The sequence below is a fragment of the Dasypus novemcinctus genome, chromosome 6, assembly GCF_030445035.2.
Source record: "Dasypus novemcinctus isolate mDasNov1 chromosome 6, mDasNov1.1.hap2, whole genome shotgun sequence".
Classification (NCBI taxonomy): domain Eukaryota; kingdom Metazoa; phylum Chordata; class Mammalia; order Cingulata; family Dasypodidae; genus Dasypus; species Dasypus novemcinctus.
In genome coordinates this window covers 37,978,093-37,993,815 of record NC_080678.1, presented here as the reverse complement: position 1 = coordinate 37,993,815, position 15,723 = coordinate 37,978,093, and the positions used below count along the sequence as shown (strand labels likewise).

Below are 15,723 nucleotides of genomic sequence, written 5' to 3'. Positions count from 1 at the left end.
GCTTGTTGTTTGCTTTTTTGTTTTTGGAAGGCACCAGGAACTGAACCCAGGAACTCTCATGGGGGAAGCACATGCTCAACCACTTAGGCCACATCTGCTCCCCAAAAATCCAGTAGGTTTTTTTTTAATAGGAGGTACTAGGGATTGAACCCAGGACCTCTACATGGGAAGCAGGCACTTCACCATTTGAGCTCTATCCACTTCCCCTTGAGCATATATATTTTTAAAGATTTATTTTATTTATTTACCTCCCCCCACCCCGTGGTTTATGCTTGCTGTCTGCTCACTGTATCCATTTGTTGTGTGCCCATCTTCTCTTTAGGAGGTGCTAGAACTGAATCCAGGACCTCCCATGTGGGAGAGAGGTGTTTGATTGCTTGAGTCACCTCCAATTCCTGCTTTATTGTGTTTCTCATTTTGTTTATTCTTTGTGTATCCTTGTTGTGTCAACTTGCTGTGCCAGCCTATCGTGCCAGCTGCTGTCTTTCCTGTCTTCTGTAGGAGGCACCGGGAACCAAACTTGGGACCTCCCATATAGTAGACAGGCACCCAAATTCTTGAGTCACATCCACTTCCACCCTTGAGCATACTGAAGATCATTTATTAAAAATCTTTGTCTGATGTGTACAAAGTCTGGTCTTTTCATTGATGGTTTCTAAAATTTTACCTTGTTCCTTTGGATGTTCATCATTTCCTCTTTCTTTCTTTGTCTCGTAATATTTTGTTGCTCAGTGTACATTTTAGTATTTTAATATGTTAATTCTGAGCTGATCTGTTCCTTGTATTTGTATCCAGCTAGTGATATTACAGAGATTTCTTCGATTGCCAGGACCTAACAAAAACAAACAGCCCAATGCATAAAATGTCTTTCATAGTCTTTGCAAACTGGCTTTGTGTTGACTGATGCTCTCCTTCAAAATTTAGCTTTCCTACCAAGAAGATCTGAGGTAAAGCATGGGGTCCTTTCTGTCTTTTCTGTGCATGCATCTTGTCCTGAGCATGTACTTACTTGTGGCTTTAGGAATTCCCCATTTGCAAGGACCTGAAAGCCCCCTCTTCTCCCTATGAAATAAAGTTTACCCCTTTCCTGGGTATTCAGTTATATGTCTTGAAGCTGGTAATCCTTTGTCCATGCTGTCTTGATCTGACTGTTTCTTATACTGCTTTAGCTGTCTACAAGCTGCTTCTATTTGTAGGGCATGTTATGAGATGGCAAGCCAGCAATGAATGTTCTGGTTTAGTCATTCATGCTGCTATCAGATAGATTGGTACAGACATATAGTCACCTCAGGATGTATAGAGGTTACTCTGCCTCCTCCAGAACAAGGCCAGACACCCACAATGGAAATGTGGCCTGATACAAGTACGATGAACTTCTGCAACCATTTTAAAGTTGCATTTTCTCAATATGTTGCTCACCCAGTTACTGAAAATCTTTAACTATTTTCTGGAGCTTTCAGGAAGATGACTCCACCAGTTTTTGCTAGTTGTTCAAAGATTCTGTAGGGGGACAAAACCTGGAACATCTTATTCTGCCTTCTTGGTCAACTAGAACTCTCTTCTCTTTATGGTGTCCTTTGAAATACAAAAGTTTTTAATTTTGATGAAGTGCAATTTATCTGCTTTTTCTTTGGTTACTTATACGTTGGCTATCATCTATAAGAAACTATTGTGTAATCTAAGATCATGAAAACGTATATCTACATTTTTTTCTAAGAGTTTTTTTTTTAGCTCTTACATTTTGATCTTTGATTCATTTTGAGTTAAATTTTGTACATGATGTGAGGTAGGGGCCCAAATTTTTCATTTTCATGTGGTTAGTCAGTTGTCCTGACACCATGGATGAAAAGACTATTCTTTCCCCATGGAATTGTTTTGGCACCTGTGTCAAAAATCAATAACCAGGGGAAGCCCAATGCATAGAGCATTCGCCTACCACATGGGAGGTCCGCGGTTCAAACCCCAGTCCTCCTTGACACATGTGGAGCTGGTCCACGCGCAGTGCTGATGCACGCAAAGGGTGTTGTGCCACGCAGGGGTAGGGGAGCCCCACACGCAAGAAGTGCGCCCCGTAAGGAGAGCCGCCCAGCGCCAAAGAAAGTGCAGCATGCCCAGGCAGGGGGCGGGGGAAGGGGAGAGAAATTTTTTAAAAACCAATAACCAGGGAAGCAGCTATGGCTCAATCAGTTTGGCTCCCATCTACCATATGGAAGGCCCTGGGGCCTCCTTGTGAAGATAAGCTCGCCCTCACGCTGTGGAGCACTGCTAGGCCCGCAAACACTGCAGAGAGCAGACTCAGCAAGGTGACCCAACAAAGAAGGGAGACGAGCGAGAACACAAAAGAGAGAACAGTGAAACGACACAAAGAGCAGACAGCATGCAAAAAGCCGCAAAGGGGAGGTGAGATTAAAAAAAAAAAATCAACAACCAATGGAGAGAGATGTCACTCAGTGGCTGAGTGCCTACTTCCCATGTATGAGGCCCTGGGTTCAATCCGGTACCTTCCAAAGAAAAAAATCAATGATCATAAATATGAGGGTTTTTATTTCTTATCTCTCAATTCTATTCCATTGATCTATATGTTGGTCCTTACACCAGTGCCACAGTAATTTGATTACTGACTTTTTGTAGCAAGTTTTGAAATTGGAAAGTGTGAAAATCCAGTTTTGTTCTCCTTTTTCAAGATTATTTTGGTTATTTGGCTCCCTTGAAATTCCATATGAATTTTTGGATCAGCTTGTCCACTTCTTAAAAAAAGGCAGTTGGAATTTTGATAAGGATTTTAAGTCCATAGGTGTTAAGCGCTAATCTTTTCCCTGACTCTCAAGGGGACTTCTGCCTCCTATTCCTAAGTTTTTCTGGAATCCTGCAGTTTGAATGAACTTAACTTCTCATTGCTTAATTTGCTGACACTCAGTTCCAGCTTTCTCTGCTTTCCTAAGTCATTTATCACACCTCCGTCTACATTCCATTTTCCAAAAATGTGTTGCCATCTCCTGTCTTAGTGGTCTCTTCTCCCAATTCTTGAACCCATATTATTTTTTATATCCAACTGTTACTTTATAGATTTGAGAGAAGAAAGAAAGATAAATGAAGGTAAATGCATATTTTTAATCCATCCTATTTTTTTTTTAAAGGTTTATTTATTTATTTATTTCTCTCCCCTTCCCCCCCCCACCCTGGTTGTCTGTTCCCTGTGTCTATTTGCTGCGTCGTCTTTGTCTGTTTCTGTTGTTGTCAGCAGCATGGGAATCTGTGTTTCTTTTTGTTGCGTCATCTTGTGTCAGCTCTCCGTGTGGGCGACGCCATTCCTGGGCAGGCTGCACTTTCTTTCGCGCTGGGTGGCTCTCCTTATGGGGTGCACTACTTGCGCGTGGGGCTCCCCTACAGGGGGGACACCCCTGCGTGGCAGGGCACTCCTTGCGCACATCAGCACTGCGCATGGGCCAGCTCCACACAGGTCAAGGAGGCCCAGGGTTTGAACCATGGATCTCCCATGTGGTAGACGGACGCCCTATCCACTGGGCCAAGTCTGCCGCCCTAATCCATCCTATTTAGCCAGAAATGTAATCTAGGTCTCAAAGAATTTTTTTAGGCTAGCATTATACTTTACATATATTATTTTATTTAATGCTCAAAATAACTCCATGCAATAGATACTTACTTAGTGTATCTATTTTACTAAGGCTTCATGAGCAGCTCATGGGTGCATACCTGCTGAGATTTTGATCTCTTCATCCCTTGGGGAGGCTCAGTGAGGGCTGGGGTGGCTAGAATGCTGGGCTGACCACCAGTTCCCACGAGCTTTTGTCACTTTACTTCAATGTGCCATACCAAAATTATCATTTTAAAAATATGTGCCATGACCTAGAAAAGGATGGAAAGCAATGGAGCAGGCAATGGGGAATCACAGTCTGATTTGCATTTTAGAAAGTTCATTCAGGTTTTCTGTGGAGAATTGGTAAGGGTCAAGCTGCAAGCTAGTTAAGAAGTTATTGATGAAAGGACAATGTGAGGGCAGATATTGGGATTTTAATCCCTGAAAAGGAGTGGGAATTTGGAGCCTAATGCATGGAGCTGGAGTTGGACTCTTATCTATGCAATCCAGAGAAGCAGAACATAAAACAAAAACTGAACTGGAAAATCCACCCCCTACCTGTGAGGTCTTTGGTAGAAGTCAAACTTCCTTCCCCAAAATGTAGACAGAATCAGTTGTTCACAATCTAACCAGACTATAAACTTAGAAAATGCAGGTATGTGCAGAGCCCATATGGGTAGTTGTGTGATGGGGAAACCAAATCACCATTATTAGGGCCAAAGCCAACTGCAACACTGCCCCATTGAGGAGGCTCTTACTAACCATGGAGAATAACTTTGGAAATGTGCTGAGAGACATGTTTGAAAGTTGCTAGGATAAATGTAATCCCTGTATGTTCTGGGAAGGCGCTGGCTTTTGGCCAAATTGTAGTTACAAGAATTGAATTTACTCTTCCCACCTGAAACAACGGAAAAACCAGACAAAATACATGAAATAACAGTTTTCAAGACATTGAACACCAGGCAATGAAGGACAGTGATCCCTGAGATGGGAAACTAAAGAGATGTCCTATGATTCTCTCAGCTTGCTGCCTGGAGAGAATTGCCAAGCTGTGGTACAGGGAAGGGAAATCTAAGCAGAGCCTGGTGGTCTCCCTGAGTGGAAGAGTCCACACTAGGAATCTGGGTCAGTAAAGGCAAGGTAGAGTTTGCAGGGCAGAGGAGAGCTCTTACGGAGAGGAAGCTCTGGATATCTGCAGAGCAGTGCCCTTGAATCTTCAGCTGAGTACGGAACAGGGGATGCATGTGAGGAAATAACCTAAAGCTGCGGAAAGAACCATCTGAAATTATTAGAGAATACAATACATGAAGCTTCCACAGGACCAGGAATTGTTCCTTTTCCCACCAGGCATTGTGGTAAACCTAAATACACACAGTGCATTGTGTAGATTATTCAGAAGGCTTTTGCCTTAGTAGTGAGGCAAAATGGGCTCTAGATTAAACACTGCTCTGGTTCCACCTAACAAGTTAAAAGCAAGACCCAAATGGATCAAACCTACAAAGATGACAAATGGCAAGCATATATGTTTGGGGATTTTTGTTTTTATTTTGAAACGGTAGCTTTATTTTTTACAAGCTAATTAAACATATAAAAAATGAAAATAAACCAAGAATTTTTAGTAATCTAGATGATGGATGTATCACCAATATCAAAGGATGAAAAGTGAAATGTACAACCAAACTGCCTTGTGACTAAGACTAAGTCAGCATCTGAGACTACTATCTCCATCTCTCATGGGATGCAAGATCAAGTTCTCAAAAGAAGAATCTTATTAGCTTAGCTCAGTCTGAGGATGAATTTTCCCTTGGACCAAATTCCATTGGACCAATCAGGGTCACTAGGCACAAATACAGAAACTGGGTGAAGTCAGATGAATTTTGAGAGGCAGTGCTTGACATCTCTTCTTCTACAGGAGTCATCCATTTGTAAACTTCATGAGAGGCAAGAGAAATGCCTATTAGTTAAATGTTGAATATTGGTGATAGTTGAAACCTTGAGAAGGGTGAGATCAAACAGGGAGAAGTAGATGGAGAAGGGCCAAGGACAAACTACTAAGGAACCTTGACATACATGAGATGGCCGAGGGAAGAAGAGGAAGAACGAAAGAATTACTAAGAATCCGGAGTTGTGTGATGTTACAAGTCGAGGATTTAAAGATGAGAATGATCAATAATGTCAGTGGAGAGGGCGGAAAGACAAGTCAGTAGATTTGGCAATAGGAAGGTCTTGCCAACCTTATTAACAGCAGTTCTAATAATGTGGCAGGTCAGAAACCAAACTGCAATAAAAAGTACACTGAATGGGGTGGGGGGGTACTTAAGAGACCCAAGTGTCCAGAAAGCAAATTACAGGCAACCGGGGGCTCGGGGATAGGGGAAAGGAGAGTTATTGCTTAAAGGGTACGGCATGACTCTTTGAGGTGATGAAAAATTTTGCTAATCAATGGTAATGGTAAAAGTACAACTTTGTAAATGTAATTAATACCAATGACTTGTACACTTAAAAATGGTTAAAATGCCAAATTTTGTTATATTTATGTTACCGCAATAATATATTTTTAAAAGGTTAAAATGGAAACTTTTATGCAATATATATTTTACCACGATAAAAAAAAAATAAACAGTAAAGTAGCTCATCCAAGATCAAATAGCTAGAAAGTGGCCAAGCTAGAATTCGAACTCAAACCTATCGGACTCTAGGACCCATGCTCTCAACCCTTGGGCTTCACTACCTCTGGAAAAAGCAGCAAACCAGGAGTTAGGACACTTGGTCTTCTTGCACTATCTTGTGTGGCCTTATACAACGCTGACATTTGAAGGCCTCACTTTCCTCAGCTGTTAAATGACAAGACTGGATAAGATATTCTCGACAGTCCCTGAAAACTTGGAACTCCTGATTCTGTTATCTATCCTTTGATTTTAAAACATGAAAAAGCCTAATCCTTGATTCCTGACCCGGGTACCCTTTGCTTCTGGTACACTCGGGGGGTGTGGAGGGAAGGGGAACTTCGGCGGGGAGGGGGATCAGCTGTCCTCCCCTGGTCCAGCCACTCCTCTGGGGTTTTGCCCTGGAGTCGAGCCAGTCCTTGAGACTTCCACTCCCCCACACCTGGCAGAGGGCTCAGGCCTGGCTCTGCTCCAGGATAAACTTATACAAGCCAAGAGATAACACAAAGTCAAGGTGAAGATCAGGGCAGCCCTTAAAAAAGCCTCTTAGCACCTTGGCATGGTTGCAGCTCTCCCACCCCAGAGCTGTCTGCCCTGTCCATCGGCACCCAGCCATCATGTGGGTGCTCTTGACTGTCGTGCTGCTCACCCTCGCCTATTTCCTTTGGCCCAAGAGAAGGCGCCCTGGGACCAAGTACCCCAAGAGCCTCCCGGCCCTGCCCCTGGTGGGCAGCCTGCCATTCTTGCCCAGACATGGCCATCTGCATGTCAACTTATTCAAGCTGCAGGAAAAATATGGCCCCATCTATTCCTTTCGTCTGGGTAGCAAGACCACAGTGGTTGTCGGCCAGTACCAGCTGGCCAAGGAGGTGCTTGTCAAGAAGGGCAGGGAGTTCTCCGGGCGGCCCTACGTGGTAAGTAATATCCATCCTTCCCCCTCCCTCGCCGCCCCTTGGTGGTGTTCAGTTTTTCAGGCATTCCGTGGCTGGAATGACCCTTCCAGACCCAACAACCAGTAATTCTTCCAAAGACAGATGGGCAGAGGCATGGGAGGAAAGCGGTCCCTCAGACCCCAGGCAGCCTCTAAAGTGGGCAGGAAGAATGAAAGGAAGGCCTCCTTTTCCAGGCCGCCCGGGAGGTGGGCTGGAGTGAGGGCAGCAGCCTGAGAGGGTCAGGGAGTCCTCACTCCAGTTGTTTTACCCCTGAAATGGACGATAATCTCTCTGGGCCCAGACTTTCTAATTAAACGAAATAGTGCATATAAAGCACTTGGCCCAATGCCCAGCAGAGTAAGCGCTCAATAAATAGCCATTACTCTCTGACAGGGAAATGGGGGTTGGATTACTGTCCTCTGAAGGTGCTGGGATGGCCATTTCCCTGGAGTTCTCCCCAGCTGCTCCAGCTTATAAGGGGCTGCCTGCGGTACCATTTTGGGGATGCTGATGGCCCTACTGAGCTGGTTGTGATGCTCCAGTGGGGTGGAGGCACTGATCATCCAGAAGCTGGGGTGATGCCAATGTCCCCAGCCCAGCACCCTGCTGCTCAGTGCTCTCCTGAACTCCAGGCAGGCTCCTCAGCCTCTCATCTTTGACCTCACCAAGGATACACTCGATTTTTCCCTTGGACCAGTCAGCCAGGTCTCGGGCTAACAATCTCACTCCCCTCTCTGCTGAGCGATTCTCACCAGGACAGAGAGGATGGAAGACGGAAGGCTTTGCATCCTTACGCTTTTGGGGGTACCTCTGGGAGGAGGCGACCTGGCCCAAGACCAGACTGAGCAGACGGGACATCCACACTCTCCAGATGTGGCCTTGTGATAGGCAAAGATGAGACAAAAGTGTGGGCCTTTAGCACCTCAGAGGATCCAGGAAAAGGCCAAGTCTGGGCAGTCCTCAACATCTGCAGGCTGGCCTGCTCTCTGCCCCGGGACAGGTGCAATTCAGAGGCTTATTCCATCCACACCTGCCCTCCCCTGGTCGTAAACTGATGAGAAAAGAGAAGCCCAAAGGTTACCCTTGAAAGAACTGTTCCCCAGTACTCCTGTGTTCTAATGCAGGGCTCCTACTTTCTTTTTACTATACTGTCGCTTGGATGGGATTGGGAGTAGGGGATCCTTAGGCCTTGTCCTACCAAGACCTTACAGTCATGGTGGAATAGAGCTAGGGTGGGCTCATATGGGGTCAGCATGGCAGATGCCTGCCTTCTCCCTCAGGAAGGAAAAGGGGTACAGGGGCCCTGGGCCAGGGCAGGGTGGGTGGTGTCTGATTCCTATGGCCTTGCCTCCACTCCAAAGGTGTCTCTGAACGTCTTGTCCAACCAAAAGGGCATTGCCTTCGCAGACAGTGGTCCCCTTTGGCAGCTGCATCGGAAGCTGGTGCAGGCCACCTTTGCCCTGTTCAAGGATGGCGACCAGAAGCTAGAGAAGATCAGTGAGTGCCTGGCTGGCCCCTGGGGTCTGTCCCAGGCCCCCCCCCCCCCGTCCTTTCTCTTGCCGGTGGGAAGAACCCGGGGACGGGTTGGGGCTGGTTCGGTTCAGTGTTTTCCTGGCGACCACTGCCATCTTGTGGCCATCTGCTGTCTCCTGTCCTGGCTAAGATGGAACTGGTAAGTAAACTGGTGAGAGTGCTGTTTTAAATTCCCACGCTCATGCCCCTCTCTCCCCTCAGTATGTCGGGAAATCAGCCTGTTGTGTGATTTCCTGGCCACCCAGAATGGAAAGAGCATGGATTTGGACCTTCCTGTCTTCACGGCGGTGACCAACATCATCTGCATGGTCTGCTTCAACACCTCTTACAAGTCTGGGGACCAAGAGATGATAATCATGAAGAATTTCAATAATGGCATCCTAGAGTCTCTGGGCAAGGACGATTTGGTGGACATCTTCCCTTGGTTGACGGTGAGGATGAGAGCCAGTCTCGCCTTCAGATCTCAGCAAACTCTGAAAGTGTCCCCATCTTTTTCCTGATTGCCTCTGCCAGGGACCTCTACCTCCTCTGATCTCTTAAAACCTCTGTCACTTCTCTACATAAGCAGATTTATCTTTTTTTGAAAATTTCTTTTTCTAGATGTATCTCTTTAATCATGCTTTTCATATCCATAACAATGGCTTTCATTTATTTAGTAATTACCACATGCCAGTATTAAGCATTCTACATGCAGTACTCATTGAATTCCCCTGGGAGGTAGGTTTTATTTTGCCATTGTGCATATGAGAAAACAGTCTTGGCAAGATTAAGAAACTTGTCCAGGGCTTAAGATTTAAGTCTGTCTTACTTTTAGAGACTCAGCACCTGCCAGAGTCAATCAGTGCTTAATGCTTGATTGAATGGGGAAGGAAAAGTAGAGACTGCTTTGCTCTTTGGAATTGTTCTAATTCTCCTTGAGAAGCCCATTCTGTGTCCCCATCTTGCCTTCCATTTTGGCTGAAGGTCAGGGCTGGAATGGTAGCTCTCCAGAGACAGAAAGTGAGAATCTGCCTCCAGATGGGATTCTGGTATCCAGAGAAGCAAAAGAGTAGAAGGATGGACTTGATATTTCTTTCCATTCCCTAGATTTTCCCCAACAAAAACCTGGGAATTTTGAAGAACTCTGTTAACACACGAAATGAACTGCTAAATAGAATCCTCCAAAATTACAAGGTAGGTGATGGAGCAAAGGGAGTATGTTAGGTTGAGAGCTCCATGAGAGCAGGGTCAAGGTTCACTCTGGACGCTGTAGGATCTCCAGTGCCTAGCAGAGAGTCTGGCCCATAGTAGGTCGTTAAAATTAATGAGTGGGGTGGAGAAGTGAGCAATTGAAAAACATCCTAGAAGGGACTCACCCACCCCCAAAATTGAAAGTGGCCTTGAAAAGCCTCCTATCTCTGAAAGTTCATTGGTTCCACCCAGCCCCATTCCACTTACTCACTTCCAAGGTAGAAGATGCCTTTGTGTCTCTAATCTGGGATAGAAGTACAGCAGGAGTGTTGGAGATGGGGCTACTTCCTTATCACTGTCTCCCAACCTTGCCCAACCCAGAAGAAATTCAGCAGTGACTCTATCACCAACCTGCTGGATGTGCTGATCCAAGCAAAGATGAACTCAGAAAATAACAATAGTAGCCCAGACCAGGATCCAAAGCTGCTTTCTGATAAACACATTCTTGCCACGGTGGGAGACATATTTGGGGCTGGTGTGGAGACTACCACCTCTGTGATGAAGTGGACTGTGGCCTTCTTGCTGCACAATCCTCAGGTAGGCTTCTCCCCACTCCCATCTTCCTATCCACCCTGACCTCAGCCAGCCCCACCTCTGGGCCCCAGAGAGAGGGAGAAGCAATACCAAAACCTCGGGACTTCTATGCAGAAAGCCTGGGCTGCCCTGTCCCTTTCCCAGAGTTGTTGCTGGCTCTGGCTCCGGGCTGGAGCTGTCCCATCTTCTGGAGGCAGGGCCTGGGTTGCAGGGCCACCACTGGGAAGTGTCTGGGTCAGGGTCTTAGAGATGTGACAATAGCATTGTTCTGAGTCCACGCTTCTCCCAGGCTTAAGCATACTGGTCACATCCACCTTCTCTGGCCCTCAGCTGAAGAAAAAGATCCAGGAGGAGATTGACCAGAACATAGGTTTTAGCCACACACCAAATATCAGCGACCGGAACCGCCTTGTGCTATTGGAAGCCACCATCCGAGAAGTGCTTCGCATCCGGCCTGTGGCCCCCCTACTTATACCCCACAAGACAAGCAGTGACTCCAGGTATGCCTTTCCCCTCAATGACATCCAACTCTTTGATGCATGCAACGCTGCTTACCAGCCCAGCTGCCAGCCTACTGGTCAACTTATAGTGAACCATTGACTACTATCAATCATTCCACCCATGATCCTATGGATCAAAGTATCTACCACCCACTGACTAATCCACAGATCTACCTGGCCTCCCTTAGAGGCTGCCTGCTGCCCTGGAGACATGTGGTCTGGGATGAAAAACCGGGGTGCTCTGTGCTCTCCCCAGTTCAGTAGCTATAGCGTGCAAATATACACAGCAGCTCAAAATGCAACCCACATGTCAAGACACAAATTTCCACATACACAAACGTTAATACATAAGTGCTTTGTCAGGACGATAGGGCAGGAAAAGGTCTGGACTCAGTCCATCTGGCAGAGGCAGAGGAAAAGATGAGAGGGTGTGGATGGGGGAGTGAAGGGCTTTTTCTCTCCCGCGGGTGGGGAGTGTGGAGGCTTGGGGCGAAGCAGAAAGGAGGACAAGGCTACAGTCCCTCCTTTTCCTCTCTCTGGGGCAGCATCGGAGAGTTTGCCATTGACAAGGGCACATGTGTTGTCGTCAATTTGTGGGCACTGCATCACAGTGAGAAAGAGTGGCTCTGGCCGGACCGATTCATGCCCGGTGAGTGCCTGTCCTTCCCTGCTCCCTGGGACACTCAGCCAACCTGGACTTGGCTCCACCACTCCCACACTCTGTCCCCTCTGCCCAGCTTGCTACTAGAAAGCCCTTGGCCCCAATCATATGGACCTCCTGATACCCCATCCTACCCCAAACTCTCCACAACTGGGATTCTCACCTCTTCCTCCTCCCGCCAATTGTAAATTTACTGCTTTAAGTGCTCTAGGCATTTTTCACCTCATGGAGTCTGTCCCCTCTCCCTTAGATGGTGGCAGTTTCGCCTTTTATTACTGCCTTCTTTCCATCCTTCCTGAATATTACTCTTGTGTGATTAAGAGCTGCCTGAGAACAGGGCTGTATCTCTCCTCAGGCTAGGGTTCCCCCAAGTCAGGCTGTTCTCCCAAATAAGTCTACTTGCTCAGACTGGGGATCCCTGGGCAGAGTCATGTCTCCCCCTCCGTCAGGACAAAGGCCCACCTGTCCTTACTCCTGCCCTGGCTGATGCCTCTTCATGCCCACAGAGCGCTTCTTGGACCCAACGGGGAGCCAGCTCATCTCACCAACCATGAGCTACTTGCCCTTTGGAGCGGGACCCCGTTCCTGCGTCGGAGAGAACTTGGCCCGCCAGGAGATCTTCCTCTCCTTGGCCTGGATGCTGCAGAGGTTCGACCTGGAGGTGCCGGAAGATGGGCAGCTGCCCTGCCTGGATGGCAACCCCAGTATAGTCTTTCTGATTGAGCCCTTCAAAGTGAAGATCAAGGTGCGCCAGGCCTGGAGGGATGCCCACGTTGAAGGTAGCCCCTAGGGGCCGTACCTAGCACCCACTGAATCCACTCATACTCTATGCCCCTTGACAGAGAATTAGAGGGGTCAACTCCACCCCCCCACCCTTACCCCCGCCCCCACCATTCCTCCTCCTCCCAGTCCACTCTGCCTTCATTTTCAGTCTGCTGTACTAACAATGAGGTGCAAAAACTAAAGTTTTTCCAGAAGGTTCCTGAGCAGCTCATTCATTTATTATTTTGTTCACTCATTCTTTCAACAAATCGAGCACCTACTATACATCAGGATAGTCAAGCGCTCAGGTCTCCTGAAGCTTAAGTTCTAGTGAGGGCTGACAAATAAATAAGAATGCCAAAGCCTCATAAATACTTTGACAATTATACTGTGTGATGTGATCAGGGAATGGCAGAGGTGGGGAGTGGTCACTTTAGACAGGAGGCCAGGGAAGGCATGAAGACCTGGGACAAGAGTGTTCCATGCTGAGGGAACAGCAGATGAGAAGTTCTCAAGGTGAGAGAGGAGTTCAGCGTGGCGAGAGCCGAAGGGGAGAATGGATTCAATGAGAGTGGGAGGCTGGGGCCAGATCCCACGAGGCCTTGGAAAACTGCAGGGAGTTTAGGTTTTTATTCCAAGAGTAAGAGGAAGTCACTGGAAGGTTTTAAACAGAGAAGTGGAGTGATCCGACTTATATTTTTAAAAGATTACCCTTCTGCAGACGGAGGAGAGGGAGCAGGAAGGAGGGCTAGGAGGCTGCTGAGCTAGCCCAGGCAAAGGAGGTCATGGTGGCTTGCACTTTGGCGACAGCAGTGCAGGTGGTAAGTGGTCAGGTTGAGTTTGCATTTCGAAAAAAGAGCAATAGATTTTTTTCTTTGATACAGACAAGCATTGCTCCATGTGCCTCAAAGATTTGGCTTTGGGAGAGTGTATAAAACCCGCAAGCTCAACCCACCATTACCCACTGCTCTGTCTTAGTCTCAGAGACTGGCATGTCTCTGTTTCCCTCATTTATCTGTGGGGTAAACACTGCCACTCAAGGAGGCAAGGGGTTTCTACAGCTGCCTTCTGTCGAAGCGCCTGGACTCTGGCCCTCTGCCCACTCAAAAACCCCAGGAAGTCTGTGGTGCTTCATTGGAAAATGGAGCCCAGCATCTTTAAACCTTGGCCACTGGCCAGCCTGCAAGTGAAGGATGTCCCAAGATGCCCTGGGAGAAACTGACCTTTGCCCTTTAGCCTAAAAGAGCTCCCTGGCGCCAGCCAAACCAGGATGAGATCAACAGCCCAGTCATTTTCCTTTCACTGCAGGGAAGGCTCTTGGACCCTGTCTGGCCAAGTTTGAGAGAGAAGAAATTAGGGGAGACCCTATAAGGAGGGCGGGACAGGTTTTCAATTACAGCAGTACCTTCTTCTTTCCAAAGAGCTTTGTTAATCCAATGGTGGTGGGCCATTCCCTACTACTTCTCCAGCTCCATCCAGGCCAGTGACCCTGGGGCCTTGCAAAAAGCCCATGGGAAAAGTTTATGGGGAGTTGTGGCTGACCCCAGGCCCCATCAACAGCTGCTGAACTGATAGCAAAGGGTTAAACTGGAGGCTGCCCCCTTCCCCCTCACAGGCGCCTCTGACCCCATCAACCAGCTGCTGCACTAGAGCTGAGCTACTCTGAGCTCTAAGCAGAGGGCAGCAGGATTGGCTGGACAGGAGCTATTTCAAATTTGCTCAAAATTTGACAGGCATTTTGCAGACCAGTAATGAACAGATAAACAGTAGGCCCTGTCCTCTGTAGAAGCTGTGGGTGAATTTAACCAGGATGGAAAATATCTACCCTCCAACAATAGATCAGAACAATGACTTGCAGGGAAATTGGAACGTAACCCTTTTGAAGAAGGGAAACAGAGGGAATTCCCACATCACACAGCTACTCAGAAGCAGGCTGGGACCAGAATCCCAGACTCCAGTGATACAGGATGAGGTGCCAGTCATGATTTTCCACCTGTCCCCTGCAATTATGTCGAAGGGCTCTCTGGGGGTCTGGCCTGGTAAACAACAAAGCTGAGTGGCCTTTCAGGAAATGACCTCATAAACTCTGACTCCTGGGCAACTCTGTTCTTCCCCTGCCTGGAAGGCCTTTTCCCCATTGATCCGGATCCTCCCATCCTCCAGCCGCAGCGTGCGTGCCCTCCTCCCTCCTCCAGGATGCACGTCTCGCACTCCCAGTCCACCGTGGTTGTCCCTTTCAGCCCTCGCCTCCTGTTCCTTGTCACTGAACCCCATGTGCATCTCAGCATCTGCCTGGGCTTGAAAAGGGTGTGGCACCCCAAGGACACCATCCAGCCTCTGGATATCTCTGGGGTTCAAGGGCGGGTCCTCTCATGTTCTTTATCCTGCCCACGGGCACCTGAGAAGTAGGTTTGACACACACGACTGACTCAAATGCTCTAAATCCCTTGGCTAGTTGGCCCACTGATAAATAAATAAGCTCTATCTCTTTACTGAGAAGGCAACCAGATATTTGGCAATGCTGGAAAGTCTTTGTCAAGATCCTACCGTCACCTCCCCAGCCTCAGACTGCTCCTGATCAGTAATGTGGTGGTAAATAAATGTTCCCCAACCAGCTTCTCTAGGGGGGGAACAGCTCTGATTTGTAGTGTTTGCCAATTCCTGTGGTATAGATACTCCAAGCATGACTGACTTCGAGCTACCAAAGTGATGTCACTGAATAAGGAGTTGGAAGAGATGGGCAGTAGCATTATATACTCTTTATCACATTATACAGTAAATATCACTAAGTAGTATTTCTACCACCTAAATATATAGATGTAAATAACATCAAGAGCCCAGACAGGGAAGCGGACTTGGCCCAGTGGTTAGGGCGTCCGTCTACCACATGGGAGGTCTGCGGTTCAAACCCCAGGCCTCCTTGACCCGTGTGGAGCTGGCCTACGTGCAGTGCTGATGCGCGCAAGGAGTGCCCTGCCACGCAGGGGTGCCGTGCCCCCGTGTAGGGGAGCCCCACAGGCAAGGAGTGTGCCCCGTAAGGAGAACCACCCAGCGCAAAAGAAAGTTCAGCCTGCCCAAGAATGGCGCAGCACACATGGAGAGCTTACGCAACAAGGTGATGCAACAAAAAGAGACACAGATTCCCATGCTGCTGACAACAGAAGCGGACAAAAGAAGAACACGCAGCAAAATAGACACAGAGAACAGACAACTGGGGCGGGGAGCGGGGGGAAGGGGAGAGGAAAAAAAAATAAAAAAGAGAGCCCAGATAATAGTATCACATTGTAAAATAAGGAGGAAATGATGT

General features: G+C 47.6%; 1 protein-coding gene across 1 annotated transcript; it reads left to right on the top strand.

Moving 5' to 3' along the window:
* Nucleotides 1–6,783: 6,783 nt before the first annotated feature.
* On the top strand, nucleotides 6,784–12,635 carry CYP17A1 (cytochrome P450 family 17 subfamily A member 1). The gene is made up of 8 exons (XM_004478839.4): nucleotides 6,784–7,178; nucleotides 8,558–8,693; nucleotides 8,931–9,160; nucleotides 9,816–9,902; nucleotides 10,281–10,496; nucleotides 10,824–10,993; nucleotides 11,539–11,642; nucleotides 12,161–12,635. Exons 1-8 carry the CDS (start codon nucleotides 6,882–6,884, stop codon nucleotides 12,442–12,444), a joined length of 1,524 nt encoding a protein of 507 aa, XP_004478896.1. The 5' UTR covers nucleotides 6,784–6,881; the 3' UTR covers nucleotides 12,445–12,635.
* The last annotated feature ends 3,088 nt before the right edge of the window (nucleotides 12,636–15,723 follow it).

What these genes read in the sequence shown, in the direction of transcription:
- CYP17A1 (XM_004478839.4), top strand. Translation starts at nt 6,882, where the DNA reads ATGTGGGTGCTCTTGACTGTCGTGCTGCTCACCCTCGCCTATTTCCTT. An exon ending in TCTCCGGGCGGCCCTACGTG is followed by an intron (nt 7,179 to 8,557) that starts GTAAGTAATATC and finishes TCCACTCCAAAG; the next exon opens with GTGTCTCTGAACGTCTTGTC. An exon ending in TCTTGCTGCACAATCCTCAG is followed by an intron (nt 10,497 to 10,823) that starts GTAGGCTTCTCC and finishes TCTGGCCCTCAG; the next exon opens with CTGAAGAAAAAGATCCAGGA.